This window comes from Hyaena hyaena, unplaced genomic scaffold (assembly GCF_003009895.1).
Source record: "Hyaena hyaena isolate Hyena2069 unplaced genomic scaffold, ASM300989v1 scaffold_222, whole genome shotgun sequence".
Lineage (NCBI taxonomy): Eukaryota > Metazoa > Chordata > Mammalia > Carnivora > Hyaenidae > Hyaena > Hyaena hyaena.
In genome coordinates, this window is record NW_024080855.1 from 1,910,670 (window position 1) to 1,928,895 (window position 18,226).

General features: G+C 37.1%; 1 protein-coding gene across 1 annotated transcript in view; it reads left to right on the plus strand.

Annotated features, from left to right (window-relative positions):
• Nucleotides 1–18,226, plus strand: part of MYOM1 (myomesin 1) — a 168,414-nt gene that overhangs the window by 105,019 nt on the left and 45,169 nt on the right. Inside the window, exons 19-24 of the mRNA XM_039243209.1 lie at nt 688–809; nt 2,333–2,620; nt 4,527–4,723; nt 11,918–12,044; nt 15,131–15,315; nt 17,470–17,584. Of these exons, the coding sequence (XP_039099140.1) occupies nt 688–809; nt 2,333–2,620; nt 4,527–4,723; nt 11,918–12,044; nt 15,131–15,315; nt 17,470–17,584 (1,034 nt within the window). The remainder of the gene's footprint in view (nt 1–687; nt 810–2,332; nt 2,621–4,526; nt 4,724–11,917; nt 12,045–15,130; nt 15,316–17,469; nt 17,585–18,226) is intronic.

An 18,226-nucleotide genomic window follows, 5' to 3' on the forward strand; every position in this document is an offset into this window, starting at 1 on the left:
TTTCCTTTGGTTACAGTGTTAAGGATGGATTAAAATGTTATGGTGATTCATGAAACAGCTATTTATAATCATAATAGCTATTAAGAAGGGAGGTCGTTTTATGTGTAAAACTGCCTATGGATTCACACCTCACTACTGGATCCCCGTATCTAAATGGTTATCCATATTTCATCTTATTTTCAGATTCTAGTGTAATTTCTCAAGTCATTATGCCTTCCCTGGCATGCAGGGAATCAGTGACTAGGCCTCTGTAACAGGGAGCAGCCAATGCCTTACAGCCATAAGTGTAAACCTGAAATAGCCATTAATGATATCATTAATATCACCTATTATTTATTAAATGTATCCTGAATGCCAGGCCTGGAAACAAGTACTTTAAATACTTTATGGCCAATCTTTACACAAAAGTTATTATGGAGGCATTAGTATTCTCATTTTACTTACTGATGAGCACACAGAGGCTTGGAAAAGTTAAGGTACTTCATTCAGGGGAAAATCAGGACTCTGCATTGTTTGATAGATGAGTTTAGAAAATCGCCTTAATTAGCTGCCTTCTTGTCTAAAGCACATACATTACCTGATCTCTCTATGGATTGTTTTTATAAAGCCAGATTGTTCAGTTAAGCTAAAATAATCTTGTCTAATTTTCCCCCTAGGAAAGTTTTTTAAAACTTTCTTTCCTTTTAGATTTACTTGCCATGGACTGGCAACTGGCCAGAGTTATATCTTCCGGGTCAGAGCAGTTAATGCAGCTGGACTTAGTGAATATTCACAGGATTCAGAAGCAATTGAAGTAAAAGCTGCTATCGGTAAGTACCTTCTGCGTAGGTTTGTGGGGAAAAAAGTGAATTTATATAAGTTATAAAGGAAGATACCATCCTCACTGGAAATGGTTTTAAAGCTTCTAGTACTGCTGGAGGGTTCCATTCTCAGATGATCATTCTCTCTGACTCCAGGTGACAGCTAACCTTCCATAGCCATCATTTTATAGACCTTCATCACTTACCCAGACTCTGTGCATCTGTAGCCTTGCCATCTTCACAAGTCTGAGCTTCCTTGGATAGTTCCCATTGTGTGAAACTCCATTCTAACTTCCCACTCATCCTGGGAGTATGGGGGGCCATCCGGCTCCATGACGTGGTATATCCCCCATAACCCACGTCATTTTGTACCTAAACGCCATTCCACCTGCAACATAGCCTGGCTTGTTTTCACTAACAACACTTTAACATGCTTTTTATAAACTCCTCTAAATTTCGTGCAAGACGTGTGGTTGCTTGATCATATGCTACACCTCTGCTCGCAAAGTAACCAACAGAATAAAACCAGTAATAAAGTAATGTATGTGTGTATATGATGTGCCTCCCAATCTTAGTTAAAGGAGGGAAGGGACCCAGTTAGTGCAGAGCACTAAAAATGAGGTCTGTGATAGAGTAACACACATTTGAAGGGAAAGATTATTTGATACCAGTTATCTTCAGTTATCATGTCATATTACTTTTTTTGTACTTATGATTACAGTTTATTACGAAGGATGCAAATACACAATCAGATGAAGAGGTACATAAGGCAAGTTCAAGCAGCTTCCACACCCCCTCAAGGCCAGTGGCCTTCCCAGCACATCCATGTGTTCACCACATGGGAAGTTTCCTGAACTCTCTTATTTAGGGTTTTCTTTTCTTTTATTTTTCTTAATAGTTTATTGTCAAGTTGGTTTCCATATAACACCCAGTGCTTATCTGCACAAGTGCCCTCCTCCATGCCCATCACCCCCCTTGCCCTCCCCCCCACCCCATCAGTCCTCAGTTTGTCATATTACTTTTTAATATTCCTTATCTTATGGACAGTGGTGAACATGGTTTTGTTTTTATTTTGAGGTTGGGAGGTACAGACCATTAATATTTCAGTAATGTACATAATTCTAGCTGTTATAAAATCAGGATCTTTAATATATGTCTGTGCACTGTATGATTCTGCCCCCTTATCCTATTGAATAGAGGTCTTAATATCTTTCAAAAAATGTCAGAAGTTTGCTTTTTTCTTGTATATACTTGGGTTCTGCAAATCAAAATGGTTCCTGTTTCTGTCTGTGGTTTTTTGGTTCTCATTTCTTCTTTTTCCAGAAAATGGAGAAGTTGAAATGTTGCCTTGGTCTAAATTACGTGAAACGTATGCTTTCCATATTTCTTGCAAATCTGAGTGATTTCTGTTAAACTAAGATTACTTTTGTTCTGTTTGTGGTCCTAATTGTTTTCCCTTTGTTCTATTAAGTAAGAGCGATTTGGACTGTGTCTGGGCTCAAAGTGTTTCTGTTGTTATCTGGTGATTGTAGGGGGAGGAGTGTCTCCAGATGTGTGGCCTGAACTGAATGAGACACCTGGTGGACTAACAGACTCCAGGGGAGGCATGCATGAAGCCTCCCGGCCAACCTTTAAGAAAGATGCTTTGCTTGGTAGCAAACTTAACAAACCTTCACTACCCAGTAGCGCTCACAACCTGGGCCAAACAGAAGTGAGTAAAGTAAGTGAAACAGTTCAGGAAGAGCTTACCCCATCACCACAGAAGGCAGCTCTTAAGGGGAAAAGTAAGTCTGACCTTCTGAAAAAGAAGAAGGACATAGGTGAGAGTCGAAAGAGTCAACTGTTCCATCTGTCTCCATCAGTGTCCTCACCTCATTGTCCGGATCACACTCTTCCATCCGTGTTCACTTTCATCTATGTATATTCTTAATTTTCTGTGTTTTCAGCTCTCCATTTGCAATACTTTCGTCTAATGAATTGTAAAAGTAATTTTATATGAGCTTGGCTTTTATACACAATTCACTGTGCTTAATGACAGTAGAATATTTAAGGTAATTTGGTTACAAAGTCCTTTTTGGTTTCTCAGACAGACACACGCTTGGCCTCATTTTGTTAAGAAATTAGAGCTGAGAGCACGAAGGATTTGATAATCACAGCTTATGTGAGATCCTTTGAAATGTTCATGCTCAGTACATGTATAGGGAAAATATTTTACAAAGAAGTCACATTTAATCAGGATCATAGTTATTAGCTTCTGTTGTTTTTCTTCAGGTTTTCAAGTTATCCTTCATATTTAATTCAAATAAATATGAGTAACATTATCTCTCTGAGTTGGCACAAAAATTTTAACAGGGTATTATAATCATATAAAACTAAATTCTATGATATATGAATCACATTTCCAGGACTGATTTTTTTAAGACTATTTATCAGTAAGCCCGGAATTTTCTGATTAGGATATTTGGTACTTGTGCCTTATATATTCTAGAAGACAGTGTTTTTCTTATCAAATAAAAGTGAACTGATAAGCATATACTGACAAATTATAAGCATGCCTCTCTTCCATTCCCTGTTACTGCCCCCCCCCCCAACTTCTGTAACGTCTTTATTTTTTTCATACCTTTATTGTCCGTTCAACTTGAGATGGGATATTCACTTGAGAATTCACGTTCAATATTGCTCTTTAATAGGGAGAGTGAAAGAGAACTTTCTTTTTTAATGTAAAGAATGAAGGAGGTTGGTGAGGGGGAAGAGAAACACATGTATTATTTTTTAAATCTTTATTGTTCTGAGAATCTTTTGAATAAGAATAAATAGTTCTTCTTTTTCTGTAATCCAAATAAGTATTTAGAAAACTCTTTCAGATGTTATTGCACATCTAGATGGATTTCTTTCCACCATCTCACCCTCTCTTTATCGAAAACCATAATTTAGCAGTTGGGTCAAAAGTTGATTAGCAAAGCCACATAAATGAAGGAAGTCTTTTAAAACATTGTCCAACTGTATTTCTGGTTACACACTAGTAAACACAGTGACACCTAGTCAGTATTTTGTAGTATATGAATAATAGTCCAACATCAGGTTAAAAATAATGTAGCAAAAAATGTTATATAATAGGAGAAAAATCACATGGCAGATTGTCCCTAGCTTTAAAAAAAATTTTTTTAAGGTGGCATTTAGTTGAGTTCCAGAAAAAGATTTTTCTTGTCTGTAGACAGAACTTGTTTAGTTGTAAGTCTCACAAGGGTATGTATGCCTGAATGGTGAAATGCTATCCATTTGGAAATAATATGGAAATTCTCAGTAAGGAAATTGAGGCAGAAATTAATATATTTATTTCATTTTCCTCAAGGAGCAAATAGAAACAAAACCACATAAAGAAACAAAAATATACATCTTGGGGAAAATATGTCTTCTTATGAGTAACAGAATCGTTTTCATATTATTGCACCATCTTGCTTTAGTATTTCAAAAATTATTCTTCCATGGAGAGGTGGGGCAGGTTCTTTTTATCTTTGCAATAATAATTGCAGTGCACTTTTTACTGGGTGTTGGCTTTTTTCTCATACACCAAATTGGATGCCAAGTTACTGATCAGTGTCACAATTTTGCTTTATACTGCAAGACCCTAGAGCCCTCACACATGGCACTAAATGACACGAGTTTAATGTACATAGACTCATAAATGTGTTTCTGTCTACTCACGAGCTATTCATATTGCAACAGCGGCACCGTCTCCACCCTGTGGTATCACTTGTCTTGAAAGTTGTCGTGACTCAATGGTTCTTGGATGGAAGCAACCAGATAAGACTGGAGGGGCTGAAATTACTGGCTATTACGTGAACTATCGGGAGGTAATTGACGGGGTACCAGGAAGATGGAGAGAAGCCAACATCAAAGCTGTCAGTGATGAGGCATATAAGGTAAATGTGTGACCTTCTGTAGTGTGGAGTGTCATACATATGATGATACAGTCACTTGCACACCATGCACACCCACCTACACACCCAGCACCTTGTAAATGATTCATGTCATTACTCCAGTGTTCATTGTCTCCAATGACCTAAGTTTTGTCATTGTCATATACCAAGGTTAGTAGAAGTAATCTGACTAGGAAGGATTGGTATTTTGTGATTCATACACATAAACAATAACTTCCCAGAACATTTGCTATGAAATGTATATTTCTTGTAAAAATTAGTGTTTATTTCAAGACTTGTGAAATATCTGTAATCAATATGCCACTAGCTGCAAGGGTCCCAATATCCAAATGACTAGATTTTTAACTTTCAGTGTTCAAATCACAAAGGGTAAAGGGATGTAGGCCTGGTGACCAGACTCAGCTCACCACCTGTGAAGTGTCCCCGATGAAGGGATGATTCACATGTGTCTACCCATGTTTCCCTTCTTCACTGCTTTGCCCATCTCAGAGCACTGGAAGATCTCACCATTGCCATAGCTATGACCCCCCTCTTTAGAACATGTTACTACCTCCTAATACTCACAGAACCCCATGCTGTGGGGTCAAGAGCCAGGCAAGCCTGGGGGAATGCTTTCCCCAACTCAGTGCCACACTTTTTACCTCTAACATGTAAAATTTATAAAGTATCACACACATACTAAACACATAAAGAATAAAACAAGAATACATGAGATAAAATTGTATTTTTAAAATTATTCCATGTCACTGTGTAGCTATGACCTCACTACTGTATCATATTCTGTCATATGACCATCTCATAATCTACTTTTCTGTTCAGTTATTGATTGATATTTGGGCATATTACATTCATAGCTATAACAAACTGTATAGCTATGAACATTTTTGTACGTTATCTGCTGGTGCATACATGCAATAGTTTCTGTAGGTTATTACCTAAAAGTAGAATTGCTGGGCCAGAAAGTCTGTTTATCTTCAATTTTAGTAGATAATTCTATGCTGTTCTTCTAAAAAGTATGAAAATTCCCATTGTTGCACATCCTTCTAACACTTGTTATATTCACACATTCTCGATTTTGACAATCTGAGTGTCAAATGAGTCTGAACATCTCTTCCTATATATACATATTCCATATGAAATCTCTTTTTATATATATATATTTTTATTTATTTCTAGGAGAGAGAGAGAGACAGTGTGAGCAGGGGAGGGTCAGAGAGAGAGGGAGACACAGACTCTGAAATAGGCTCCAGGCTCTGAGCTGGCAGTCAGCACAGAGCCCGATGCGGGGCTCGAACCCACGAACCGTGAGATCATGACCTAAGCGAAAGTTGGATGCTTAACTGACTAAGCCACCCAGGCGCCCCTGAAATCTCTTTTTATAACGTACCTATTCAAAGGTTTTGCCAGTTTTCTAATAGATTTTCTTATTGACTTGCGATGTTCTTTGTATATTCTGAGTTTAAATCCTTGGTAGCTGTGGAAACTACATCTATCTTCTCCCATTTATTGGCTGGTATTTTCTTCTCCTTATAGTAATGACACTAGTTTTAATGTCAGATTTATTGTGGCCAGACTTAACAACATCGATTTTGTCATTAGTGATTGCTCTACCCTCTCCCTTTTTTTTTTTAAGGAGATGCCTTGACTATTGAAGGTCATGAGGGTATCTGTACTAGATTACCTTCTGACAGCTTTATGGTTTGCCATTTACATTAAAGTCATTACTTCACCTATATTCTGTGTGTGGTGTAAAGTAAAAGTCAACATTCATTTTCCCCCTATGGGCTCCCAGTTGTCCCAGCATTACCTACTGAAAATTTCAACTATTCTGCTAGGCTATCTGTATCATGTATCAAGTTTCTTTGATGCAAGGGTCTGCTTCTGTGTTCTCTATTTTGTTCCACTGGTCTGTTTGTCTACCACTGGGCCAGCACCACACTACTTTAATCATTGTCACTCTATAGTAAATTTGATAACTGGTAGATCAAGTTATCTCTGTTTATTTTTTTATTCCAAGGCTATTTTTAGCCCTTTGCACTTTGATAAATTGTAGAATTAGGTACCAAGTTCTACCAAAAACAAGACAAGCAAAAGAAAATACAATAAGCAAAATTAATTAAACAAAAACATTTTAGAATTCTCATTGGGATTGTATTGACTCTATAAAGAAATTGAGGAATCAGTGACATCCTAAAATATATATTTTTTAATGTTTATTTATTTATTTTGAGAGAGAGAATGTGTGCAGGAGTGGGGAGGGGCAAAGAAAGAGAATCCCAAGCAGGCTTCCTGCTGACAGCAAGGAGCCCAAGGTGGGGCTCAACACAGGGCTCGGTTAGAGGCTCAATCTCAATCTCATGAACTGTGAGATTATGACCTGAGCTGAAATCAAGAGTTGGACTAACTAACTGAGCCACCCAGGCACTCTGACATCTTTAAAATATTAAATCTTTTAATACATGAACATCATATTTCTCTCCATTTATTTTGATCTTCTTTAAAGTTTCTCAATAAAGTTTTGTAATTCTCTATAGAAGTCCTACACATTATGTTATTTATTTATAAGTGTTATATATTTTCAGTGTTTAAATACTATATTTTTATATTATTTTGTTATTGCTGGAATATAGAGATATGCCTAATTTATATATATTGATTTTACATATCATTGTTATGTATAGGTTTTTTGCTTAATTGTCTCATAATTCCAATAAGTTACCTATGAGCTCTTTTTGATTTTCTGTTTCATCATATCATCTGCAAATGACAGTTTACTTCTTCATTTCCAAATTTTATATTTTTTGCTTCATTTTCTTAACTTTCTGCTTAGAATCTTTACAAAATATTTATAGAAGTGGTGGTCTTGATCATTCTAGACTTGATCTTTATCTTAAAGGAATATCTTTCAACATTTCACCATTAAATATTATATTTACTATTTGTGTCTGGTAGACATCTATTATCAACTAAAGAAGTTTCCTTCTATCCCTAGTTAAGAATTAATTTAAGTTATCAAATAATTTTTCTAAATCTATTGATATGGTTATACAACTTTTCTCTTTAGTTTTAACGTGGTATGTTCTAGTAATTGTCTAATGTTAAAACAACCTTGCATTCCTAGCAGAAATACAAACTGGACATTATGTATATTGTGTCTATATATTACCAGATTTTTTCTTTTTGCTTATTTTGCTTTTTTTGCTTAGGATTTTTGCCTCTATCTTCATGAGTGAAATTACCCTGAGACTGTAATGACTTTGATATAAATACCTGACAAGGATAGTACTGAAAGGGAAAATTGCAGGAAAAATCTCACTTTATTGAGCTATAATCCACATATTGTAAAATTCACCCAATTAAAATGTTGCTTTATATATTTTGAAGGGATGTTATTAAATGCATATAAAGTGACTTTCTATATCACTAACAATATGTTTTTCCTTAAAGTCTCTATTATCTGTTATTAATAGAAACTTAACAATTTTCTGTTGGTTGGTGTTTGCATGGTATATAATTTTCATCCTTTAACTTTCAATCTATCTTTAACTTTATGCTTTATATGTGTCTCTTAAAAATAGTATAGTGTTATATATTTTTTCCTACCTGAGAGTCTTTGTCATTTAACTAGAGCATTTAATGTTACTACTAATTACTTTTTTGAAAAATCAATCATATTGTTTTGTACTTTCTATATGTCCTGCCTGTTTGGTTTCATTTTCTGTCCTTACTTGATGACTTTGAATAGTTTTTTCCCCCCTCTGTCATCCCCTTTTTCCTCTACACCACCTTGAAAGCTATAGATTCTGGGTTTCTGGCTTTGTTTTTGGTGGTTATTCTAGAAATTACAGTGAGCAAATCAAAGTCTTAATTTATTCTATTGTTTTACCCTTGTCTGAGAAACATAGACCCTCAAAATACCAGTTTTTTGGTATTTTGACCCTCAAAAGACAGTTCCTAACTTATATGCTATTACGGGTGTATTTTAAGTCTTTTTTAAATCCAAAAATCTTGTTATTATTATACTCAATAATTATTTAGATTTATCTACATATTTTACATTTTATTTGATTTTGATTTTGATTTTACATCTTTGGCCTTCCATTTAAGATTACTTTCCTTTTGTCTAAATTAAATAGTTTAGAATATTTTTAGTGAGGTATTCTGAAGGTTCAATTTTTGTTTGAAAATGACTTTCTTTTCATTCTTCAAAAAATTTTTTCTGGATAAAGCATTGTATAATGGTAGTTATTTTCTTTCACACTTTGAAGGTATAATTCCACTGTCTTTTGGCTCATTGTTGCCACTGACATGTCAGCTTTTATTTTTATTTTTTTAAAGATTTTTTATTTTTAAGTAATCTCTATACCCAGTGTGGGGCTTGAATTTATAGCCCCAAGTTAAAGAGTCACATATTCTATCAACTGAGCCAGCCAGACACCTCAACATGTCAGCTTTTAGTCTGTTTGCTCATTTGAAGGTTATTTGTCTTTTCTCTTAGACAGCTTTTAATATTTTCACTATCTCTTTGGTGTGCTACAGTTAAAGTATTATGTGTCTAGGTATAGGTTTTTTAAAAATGTCTCTTCCAAGGATTTCCATAAGAGAAAGATTTTTAACCTGTGGGTTGGATTTTTCCAGGAAGATCTTCCTGGAAAATTCTAAGCCATTATCTCCTAAAATATTGTTGCTGCTCCATTCTCTCCCCTCTTCTCCAGAAGCTCTAGTTAACATGTATTTGGCATCCTCATTCTATCTTCAATGTCTGTTAATCACTCTTCTCTCTTTCCCATCTTTGTGTCTTTTTGCACTGTGGCCTGTGTAATTTCTTATAACTTTCTATTAGTTTACAAATTTGCTCTTCTTTTCATCTAATTTCCTGTTAAACACATCCCGTTATTTTTCTCATTGTATTTTAAGTCACGTTTTGCCAAGTATTTATAGTTTGCTCTCTCCTGCAGATATTTTAAATTTGTATTTTATATTTAAAACATAGTAACCATAGCTGTTTTTCTAATCTATGTCTGATGATCCCATCATCTAATATCTTTGTGGGTCTGTATCTGTTATCACTGGTTTTGTTGTTTTGCTCATGGTATCTTGTTTTCTATGCTTGGTTATCCTTGATTATAAGATGCTCATTGTCCTTAAAATATTACTTGCATTAATAATTTGAGGTTTAGGATGAAGGCATATTTCTCTGAAGAGAATTTGCATTGGCTTCTGCAAGGTACCTGGGGTTACCACATGTTCAGTTTTTCTTAAATCAAGTACAAGGCTTTTAATTTTTTGGACAATCAAGAAATGAATTTGCACTGTATGAAGGCAGAATGATTTCTAATTCAACTTTATCCCCAAAGAGTAAAACCCTTTGGGGTTCCAGTTTAATTGTAGAGAGTTCCCTTTTATTATCTCTTTTTTGGGTTGGCTCTAGGCTTTGATTTCTGAGTCCCTGTAAATGTTAGATAATCAAAACCAAAGGTCAAAAAAAATTTTTATTGGCCATTTCCCCAAGGTAAAAACCACTTCTATGTTTCATTTATCTCTCTTTGTTCCCTATTTCCCTTTATGCTGGCCTGATAATTCTGTAACATCTTGACACTAATTTGATGCTCTTGAAAAGACTTTTAAAAGATATTTTTATCTAGTAGTTTTAATTTTTTAGCAAGGTGATTAATCTCTATAGCCTAGTTCACCATTGCCAGAAATAGAAGTCCCATGCCACAATATTTCACCTAAGCCTAGAATGACCAACTTTTCCAGTTTGCCTACGACTCTCCTAGTTTCAGCACTAAACTGCTTACATCCTTAGAAACCCCATAATCCCAGGAAAATTGGAGTAGTTGTTTATACCAGGGGAGCTCCAAAACAGCCCTGGTACCTGACTAAAGTACCTTTAGATCCACCTTATCTACATGATGGTTTCCTCTTAATTAACAAGATTTCCCATTCTTAAAGGGAGTGTGTGTATGTATGTGTGAATCAAAAAGGGAGTTTATATTATTCTATAACCAAAACATATAGCCATTATATTCTACTTGTACCCTAAATAACTGGCAAGACACCCTCTTGCAGATGAACCTATGACTTCATGATTAAATCAGGAGGAGACTGGATCATAGATATATATTTGTCTTTGTCTTGTGTAGTCTTAAGTCATACAATAGGTAAACTTTGCTAACTCAGCTGTTTCCATCAATACCTCCATTTATTAAGTATTTTTAGTGCTCAAAGGATTGTTCATAATCCATCGATTTTTTTCACACTAGTATATTCTGACATTCTTATTTTGCAAATGTTTTCACATTCCTTATTTTATCACATATATTTACAACAACCCAATTTCTTCTGAGGGATATAGAAAATATTAGGTCACTCAGAAAGGAGCAGAAAAATGACAAGATTTTAAATATTTTGATACCTAGTTTAGAATTCTCTTAATTTTTATCTGTACAAGCATTAATTTTCTATTGCTATGTAGCAAATTACCACAAACTTTGTGACTTGAAATGACTCACATTTGCTATGTCACAGTGTCTGTGAGTCAGGAGTCTAGGCATGGCTTAGATGGGGCCTCTACTCCCCTACTCCCAAAGCTTTAATCTAGGTGTGAGCTGTGCTCATTTGCATCTGGAGCTGAGTTCCTCTTGCAAGCTAATTCAGTTGCTGTCAGAATTCAGTTCCTTCAGCTCTGAGTCCGGGGCCCTCTTCTCCTAGAGGCGGCCCTTCTCCAAATGTGAGTGGCTAGGCATTTCACAACCTGCCGTTTGCTTCTTCGAGGCCATCAGGACCGTGTTCTCATCAGGAGAGTACCATACCCTGTTTTGAGAGTTTTTGTCTGATTAAATCAAGCTTACCAAGGATCATTTCCCTTTTTGATGAACACAAAAATTAACTAAGTAGAGACTTTCATTCCATCTATAACGTCCCTCTTCCTTTTCTGTATGATAGAACAACAATCATGAGACTGATATTCCAATACCTTTGCCATTTCTCTTGGTTGGAAGCAAGGGACAGGCTTTACCCACACTCAAGGGGAGGACATTACAAAAGGGTAATGCTCATTGGGGGTCACCTCAAGGTGTGTCCAACACAGAAGATAAGTAAATAAAATATTGAACAACTTTAAAAAACAAACCCGAATCAACATCCACTCTCTGTGATGTTGTCATGTTGCAGATTAGCAACTTGAAGGAAAACATGGTGTATCAGTTCCAAGTGGCAGCCATGAACATCGCTGGGTTGGGAGTGCCCTCAGCAGTAAGTGAATGCTTCAAATGTGAAGAGTGGACCATTGCTGTTCCAGGTAAACTATATTAACCATATCTTAGCAGTGAGACTTGGGGTTTCTTCCTAAAGAAACTACAACTTGGAACTACATTTAAGTGCTATGCAGACAACTCCTAAGAGAAGAATAGTCTCTTGGCTCCTTATGTTTACTTTAAATATCTTTACAATCCTATTAAATAATAGGTACCTTTATAAAACTGAGTATAATTTCTTGTGCTTGTATTCCAAAGAAATCCTAAAGCTCTCACAGTTATACCTTTGCTTGGAATAGGATTAACAGAAGCACGAAATATGAGTGCCACATGATCATTTAAAAGGAATTCTGATTTTTACTTGTGCTTCTTTTTTTTTTTTTTAATGTTTCTGAGAGAGAAAGAGAGACAGCATGAGCAGGGGAGGGTCAGAGAGAGAGGGAGATACAGAATCTGAACAAGGCTCCAGGCTCTGAGCTGTCAGCACAAAGCCCGACGTGGGGCTCGAACCCACGAACCGTGAGATCATGACCTGAGCCGAAGTTGGACGCTTAACCAACTGAGCCGCTCAGGCACCCCTACTTGTGCTTCTTAAAGACCACTGAAGGCCCTCCTATTCATATCCCACAGCAAAGTATCTCAGAAACTTCTTCCTTCACTCCCTAATTCTCATGCATTCTCCCACTGCACTGGAACCTTTCATGTATCAACCTCCTCAAAATCTCTCTCTCCAGGCTCAGCCAAGGTGTCTCTCTCCTCTCTTGCTGCCAGCTCTTTGTTACATCATGTAGGTGGATTTAACATGCCTGCCTAGGGCTTAAGTCATAGACTTTCTCTATTTCTCTCTCTCCACTTACTTCTCCAGTCCTTTTGCTCTCTCTACATTATTGTTCTGATTCTACATCACAACAAAGATACGAGTACCTGGCTGGAAATACTCTCTTTTGGAAGTTGCCATAGTGGGTAGTTGGCTGAGCAGGAAAGAAAATGGGAGAAGTATTTTCCTATGTTTTAAAACCCGTATGGCTACAACACTGAACAAATTAAAACATTGAATACAAACAAATGTACGAAGCCATTAGGTATCAAACTGGCAATGTTAATGTATTTGGTGGATGATTTTATTTTGCTTCCAACAGTACTAACTTCAGAGACCCAGTGAGTGCCACAGGATGACTAGATTCTCCCATGTGGCTTTATATTCAACATATGTAATAACTGGTATAGCACCAATATTGACCATGTTAGAACATAAGGCCATGCTGGAACAGACTGGGTGGATCCAGCCTTGTCCTTAACATGGCTCTCTTCCTCCATTTGAAATCCTAGTGCCCTTGAAGAATGATCATTTAGCCTTGACTTAGTGAGTGTTGATCTGCATGACTTCTCTATCAAGTGTGAATAAAAAATTATGAGAGGAACCCAAGAGGACCTCAAGCACTCACTCAACATCAGTAAATATAAGAGGCAAACATGCTGCCTTTCCTTGTACGTCCATTAAGCCAGTTGATATTTCTGAAGCTCTTTCTGTCACCTACACAAAAGCGGATCTGTTTTTTAAATTCTTGCAGTTCCTGAATAAAGTTAAATTGTGAGTGACCAGAGTCTAAGAAATTCTGAGCGGGCCTATGGAAAATGATTTGATTCAACGAGATATAGTTAGCAAAGGAGGTTGCAGGGTGAGGGCTAAGTGTTTGGATGCCTCACTGGGTTCCAAAGATGACACAAGAAAATGGTTTAAAGGCCCCTTGCAGGGGCACCTGGGTGGCTCAGTTGGTTGAGCATCCGACTTCGGCTCAGGTCATGATCTCATGGCTCGTGGGTTGGAGCCCCGCCTCGGGCTCTGTGCTGACAGCTAGCTCAGAGCCTGAAGCCTGCTTCAGTTTCTGTATCTCCCACTCTCTCTGACCCTCCCTGCTCATGCTGTCTCTCTCTCTCAGAAATAAATAAAACATTAAAGAAATTAATTTTAAAAAATAAAATAAAGGCCCTTTGCAAAACAGAACATGACACACTACTATAAGGTATTAATGTTAATATTTAAATCTATTACCACATTATTTAAACCTCTTACCTTGTCAGAAGGCAAGGCTGACACAGATCTGTGACTGTTAAGGCAAGGTACAGGGCCCAACAAATATTGAGCTCTCAACTGCAAACTGCCAAAGCACAGCATGGTAGGTAGGGTCTGTGTTTGTAGCTGGCTTTGAGGGTATTGTGAGTCAGTTCAGGGGATTTCTATTGGTTTGTTAGGGATCAGTTATTTTTTTAAAAAAAGAACAGGAAAAAAGAAAATATATCACCTGCAAATATCACCAGCTAGGTGGTGGTCATGGAAAGATGTGAGAAATCACTTAGAAGTTTGGATTCTCCCAAGAGTGCAAAGAGCACATGGACAGGGAGAACATTTTGTTCTCTTCCTGAACAGGTTGATCAAGTTACTTGGCTTCTCTGAGTTTTCCATTAATTGTTTTAAGGATGAATGAGATAAATAAATACAAAGTATCTAGCAGTATTTACCACAGATTCAGGACCCAAGGGATTGATTGTATCTGTTTTCGTTAAAGTTCTTTGTAAACTGTAATTGTAGTTTGGTTTCACTCCTAGATGGGATATGTGCTTTATGGGAAAGATTTCCCTCCAGAGGGGAGCTCTTTTGTAATACACTCCTTTTCCTGTAAAAGAAATATTACTATCTATATTCATATACCATCAAATAAACTTGCATTCTTTATCCTAATTTGAGATTTAGAAAGATTTTCAGATTACCTTCTAAAAATAATCTGAAACTGAATCTGCAGCCATGCTAAACTGTTCTGATAAAAGGTGAGGACCACAGGCCCAAGGACACCCTGAAGACAAGTTTTCAGCCAGCCTCTGAGGGGCACCTTGAACTAGCCCCTAACCACCTACTGCCCATAAAAGGACTGAGTGGGTTGATGTAGAGCCATTGAGGAAACTTGGTATGAATTGACTACAAAATACCTATTTCTAAAGAAATGGTAGAATTTACAAAAGAAAAACACCAGATTCAGCTTTCAGACTTCAAATGTGGTTCTAGATTTACATGTATTTGTATGTTTTCATCTACATCATGATTTTTATGCATTGGTCTCTTTCTCTCTCGCAGGACCCCCACACAGTCTCAAGTGTAGTGAAGTCAGGAAAAGCTCCCTGGTTCTGCAGTGGAGGCCTCCGATCCACTCTGGAAGGACTCCCGTCACTGGTTACTTTGTGGACATGAAGGAAGCCAGTGCCAAAGATGACCAATGGCGAGGACTCAATGAGGCAGCTATTAAAAACACATACCTGAGGGTAAGAGGGTGCTCATATTTGGAGAAACAGTTTTGTTTTGTTTTTTAAAAAGAAGAAATGCTCCTCTACTGATATTAAATTTAAAGTTAGTAAGATAAAATACAACATTTCTGCTTTGGTCTATTTCGTATGTTGGGCTCCTGGTGAGATTCCATTTGGCAGTGGTTGCAGTTGAGGGAAGTTTCTGATGCTTAAAGCAGTTTGGTTATATTTAACCTGAATCCCTTAGCCTACCTCTGGAAAACATCCACAAGCTCCCTCTTCCCTCTTCTTTCCCTCCTTGCCTATACTTACCTACCTCACATTTTTGTTACTCACAGTCTTAGAAAGGTGACTTTCTCATTTCTACCTCTGATTTTCTCTTCTTTTTTCTTTTTTGAGGATGGTTTTTGCTTTGAGTGTGCTATTTTCATAGCATCCATGATGGCAAGTGTTTACCTGCAGATTCCTTTGAATCATGCTGTGTCTCACTTCACGGGCTTCCTCATGTTTGTGCTCACATGAGCTCTCAGAGGCCAGTGGAATGAGTTCATTCACTCTTGACCTAATCCTCACCCTTATCTGTGCCTTTGCCTTCCAGATTCCTTTAAAGTGCTCTAACTGAACAAATTCCTAAATTCATCTACCAAAGACTGTTCTGCTAAAGCCACTGAATCTCACTTGTACCAAATGGATATCTCTAAAGAATGTTTTCCCCTAAGTCAGCCTTAGCACCTGGAAACCCTGAATCCACCCCAGGGCCTCAGAAACTGTGGGAAACACGATTCTAGCTCTTATTACTTAGGATGAAGGGTGACTTCACCACAGTCATACAGAAATACCTGTTGGCAGAATAAGCCCCTGCCTGGATGGTGGGCCTTGGAAGATATTCAGAATATGCCTGCTCTAAAATTCTTTACCATTGACCTGCCACTGTGGACTAAAGTCTATACCATCTGGCAGCCACTTTCCAAGGTTAAGGTATTTACTGTCCCCCCCAAAATATAAATATATCCTCCAAGAGAGATGACCTTTAAACCTGACACTTTAGCACATGCCCATGAGCTCCCCAGCCCCTTACAAAACCTTTAAGAGGTAGGCAAGTTCACATTTCATGGGGAAGAAAAAAGGTGAAGGAAGCTCAGTCAGTTAGCATGCTGTCTGGTTGTCCAAATGAGTCAGGAGGCCAAAGGACAGTGTAAAATGAAAGTCAGACACATCCTGGATGATGGTGGTATGTGTTTATGGCCAGGATAATTTCCAACTCCCCAGTTTGCACAGCACTGGATCCCAAGTACTGAGGTTGGACTTGACTCAGATAAAGCAAAACAAGAATGAAAAGCCAAGCAAAGGGGACCAACAGCCCAGATAAAGGGGGGGGGGGAGGGCTGAAGAAAAAATAATAGAGATTAAACCTATCAAAGAATGGTTAATTTCACTCATTTGGAAAAACAAAAAGTAGAAAGGAAAATAGAGAGAGAGAGAGATTGACTTGATATGAAATGAATGTGTCTCACAACACATGAAGTGAATTTTCTGTGAGGAAACTATCTTAGAATTTGCTCACAGTTTTTAAAGTGAAAATAGAATTATTGACTTTTCTGATTATAAAGCTGACACATGCTCATGATGAAAAATCCAAATGATGTAGGCATAAAGAAGTAGAGATGTTCTGTAATATCCATACCCATTGAGATGTAGATTTACTCTTCCAGATGTTTTATATTCAGAAAAATTTCAATCCTGAAATGGAGGGAAAAAATATACATGTTAAAAAGTTTAATCTGGGGCACCTGATTAAAGTTAAGTGTCTGCCTCTTGATCTCGGCTCAGGTCATGATCTCATTGTTCATGAGTTCAAGCCCCACATCAGGCTCTGCACTAACAGTGCGGAACTTGTCTGGGATTCTCTCTTTTCCTCTCTCTCTGCCCTTCCCTCACTAGTGCTTACTCTCTCCTCAAAAATAAAATAAATACTAAAAAAATAAAAATAAAAAATAAATAAAAAGTTTAATCTGAAAAAAAAGTTTAGTCTGGTCCATTTAAGTAACGATGGGAGATATAGTTTCACGAATGAAAAAATTTGACTATACAACTAAAGTGTATTTACAAAGGAAGAGCACTCCTGTTTAAATGACACAGAACACCCATCACTTCTTTATCTGCTTCTTCCAGGTGCAAGGCCTCAAGGAGGGTGCCAGTTACGTGTTCCGCGTCCGAGCCATAAATCAGGCAGGTGTCGGCAAGCCATCTGACCTTGCTGGGCCTGTTGTGGCAGAAACCCGTCCAGGTGAGCTTTTACTTTTTTTTTAAATTAAAGTTAATCTATCTCATCTTTGTAAGATACCAAAGTAACATTCAACCTTACTTTCTATGTTTTTCCGAATTTTTAAAATTATCGAGGTATGCTATCTGAATAAGTTTGGCCTTCAGACATGAGTCATTTATTGCATCAAGGTGCTCTCAGGACAGAGGTTAGCCAGGTTTGAAGTGATCCAGGGCTATCCTGGTCTATACCTAAAAACAAGGAAGTTATTGATCAAATTATGCCTCCTGGACTGACTGTTTCAAGTATACATTCCTAGGACATTATTCGTTGGCCTTAAGTCCTACAAGAATAATTTTCCCAGTCATAGGAGATGCTGAAACAGCCCAGTGAGCAAGCATGATTCTCAAAAAAAAAAGCAGAATTTATAGAATTGTAGCTATTATGTTAAGCCAAGGGTCAGTGAATATTTTCTGTGAAGGGCCAGATAGTAAATATTTTCAGCTCTGTGGCCATATGGTCCCTGTCACAATACTCAAGTCTGCCATGTCACAAAAACAGCTGTAGATAATACATAAACTCATGTACATGACTGTGTTCTAATAAAATTTTATTGTGCCAGTTATATGCATTGTATGCATTATATATTACATGTATTATAAATTT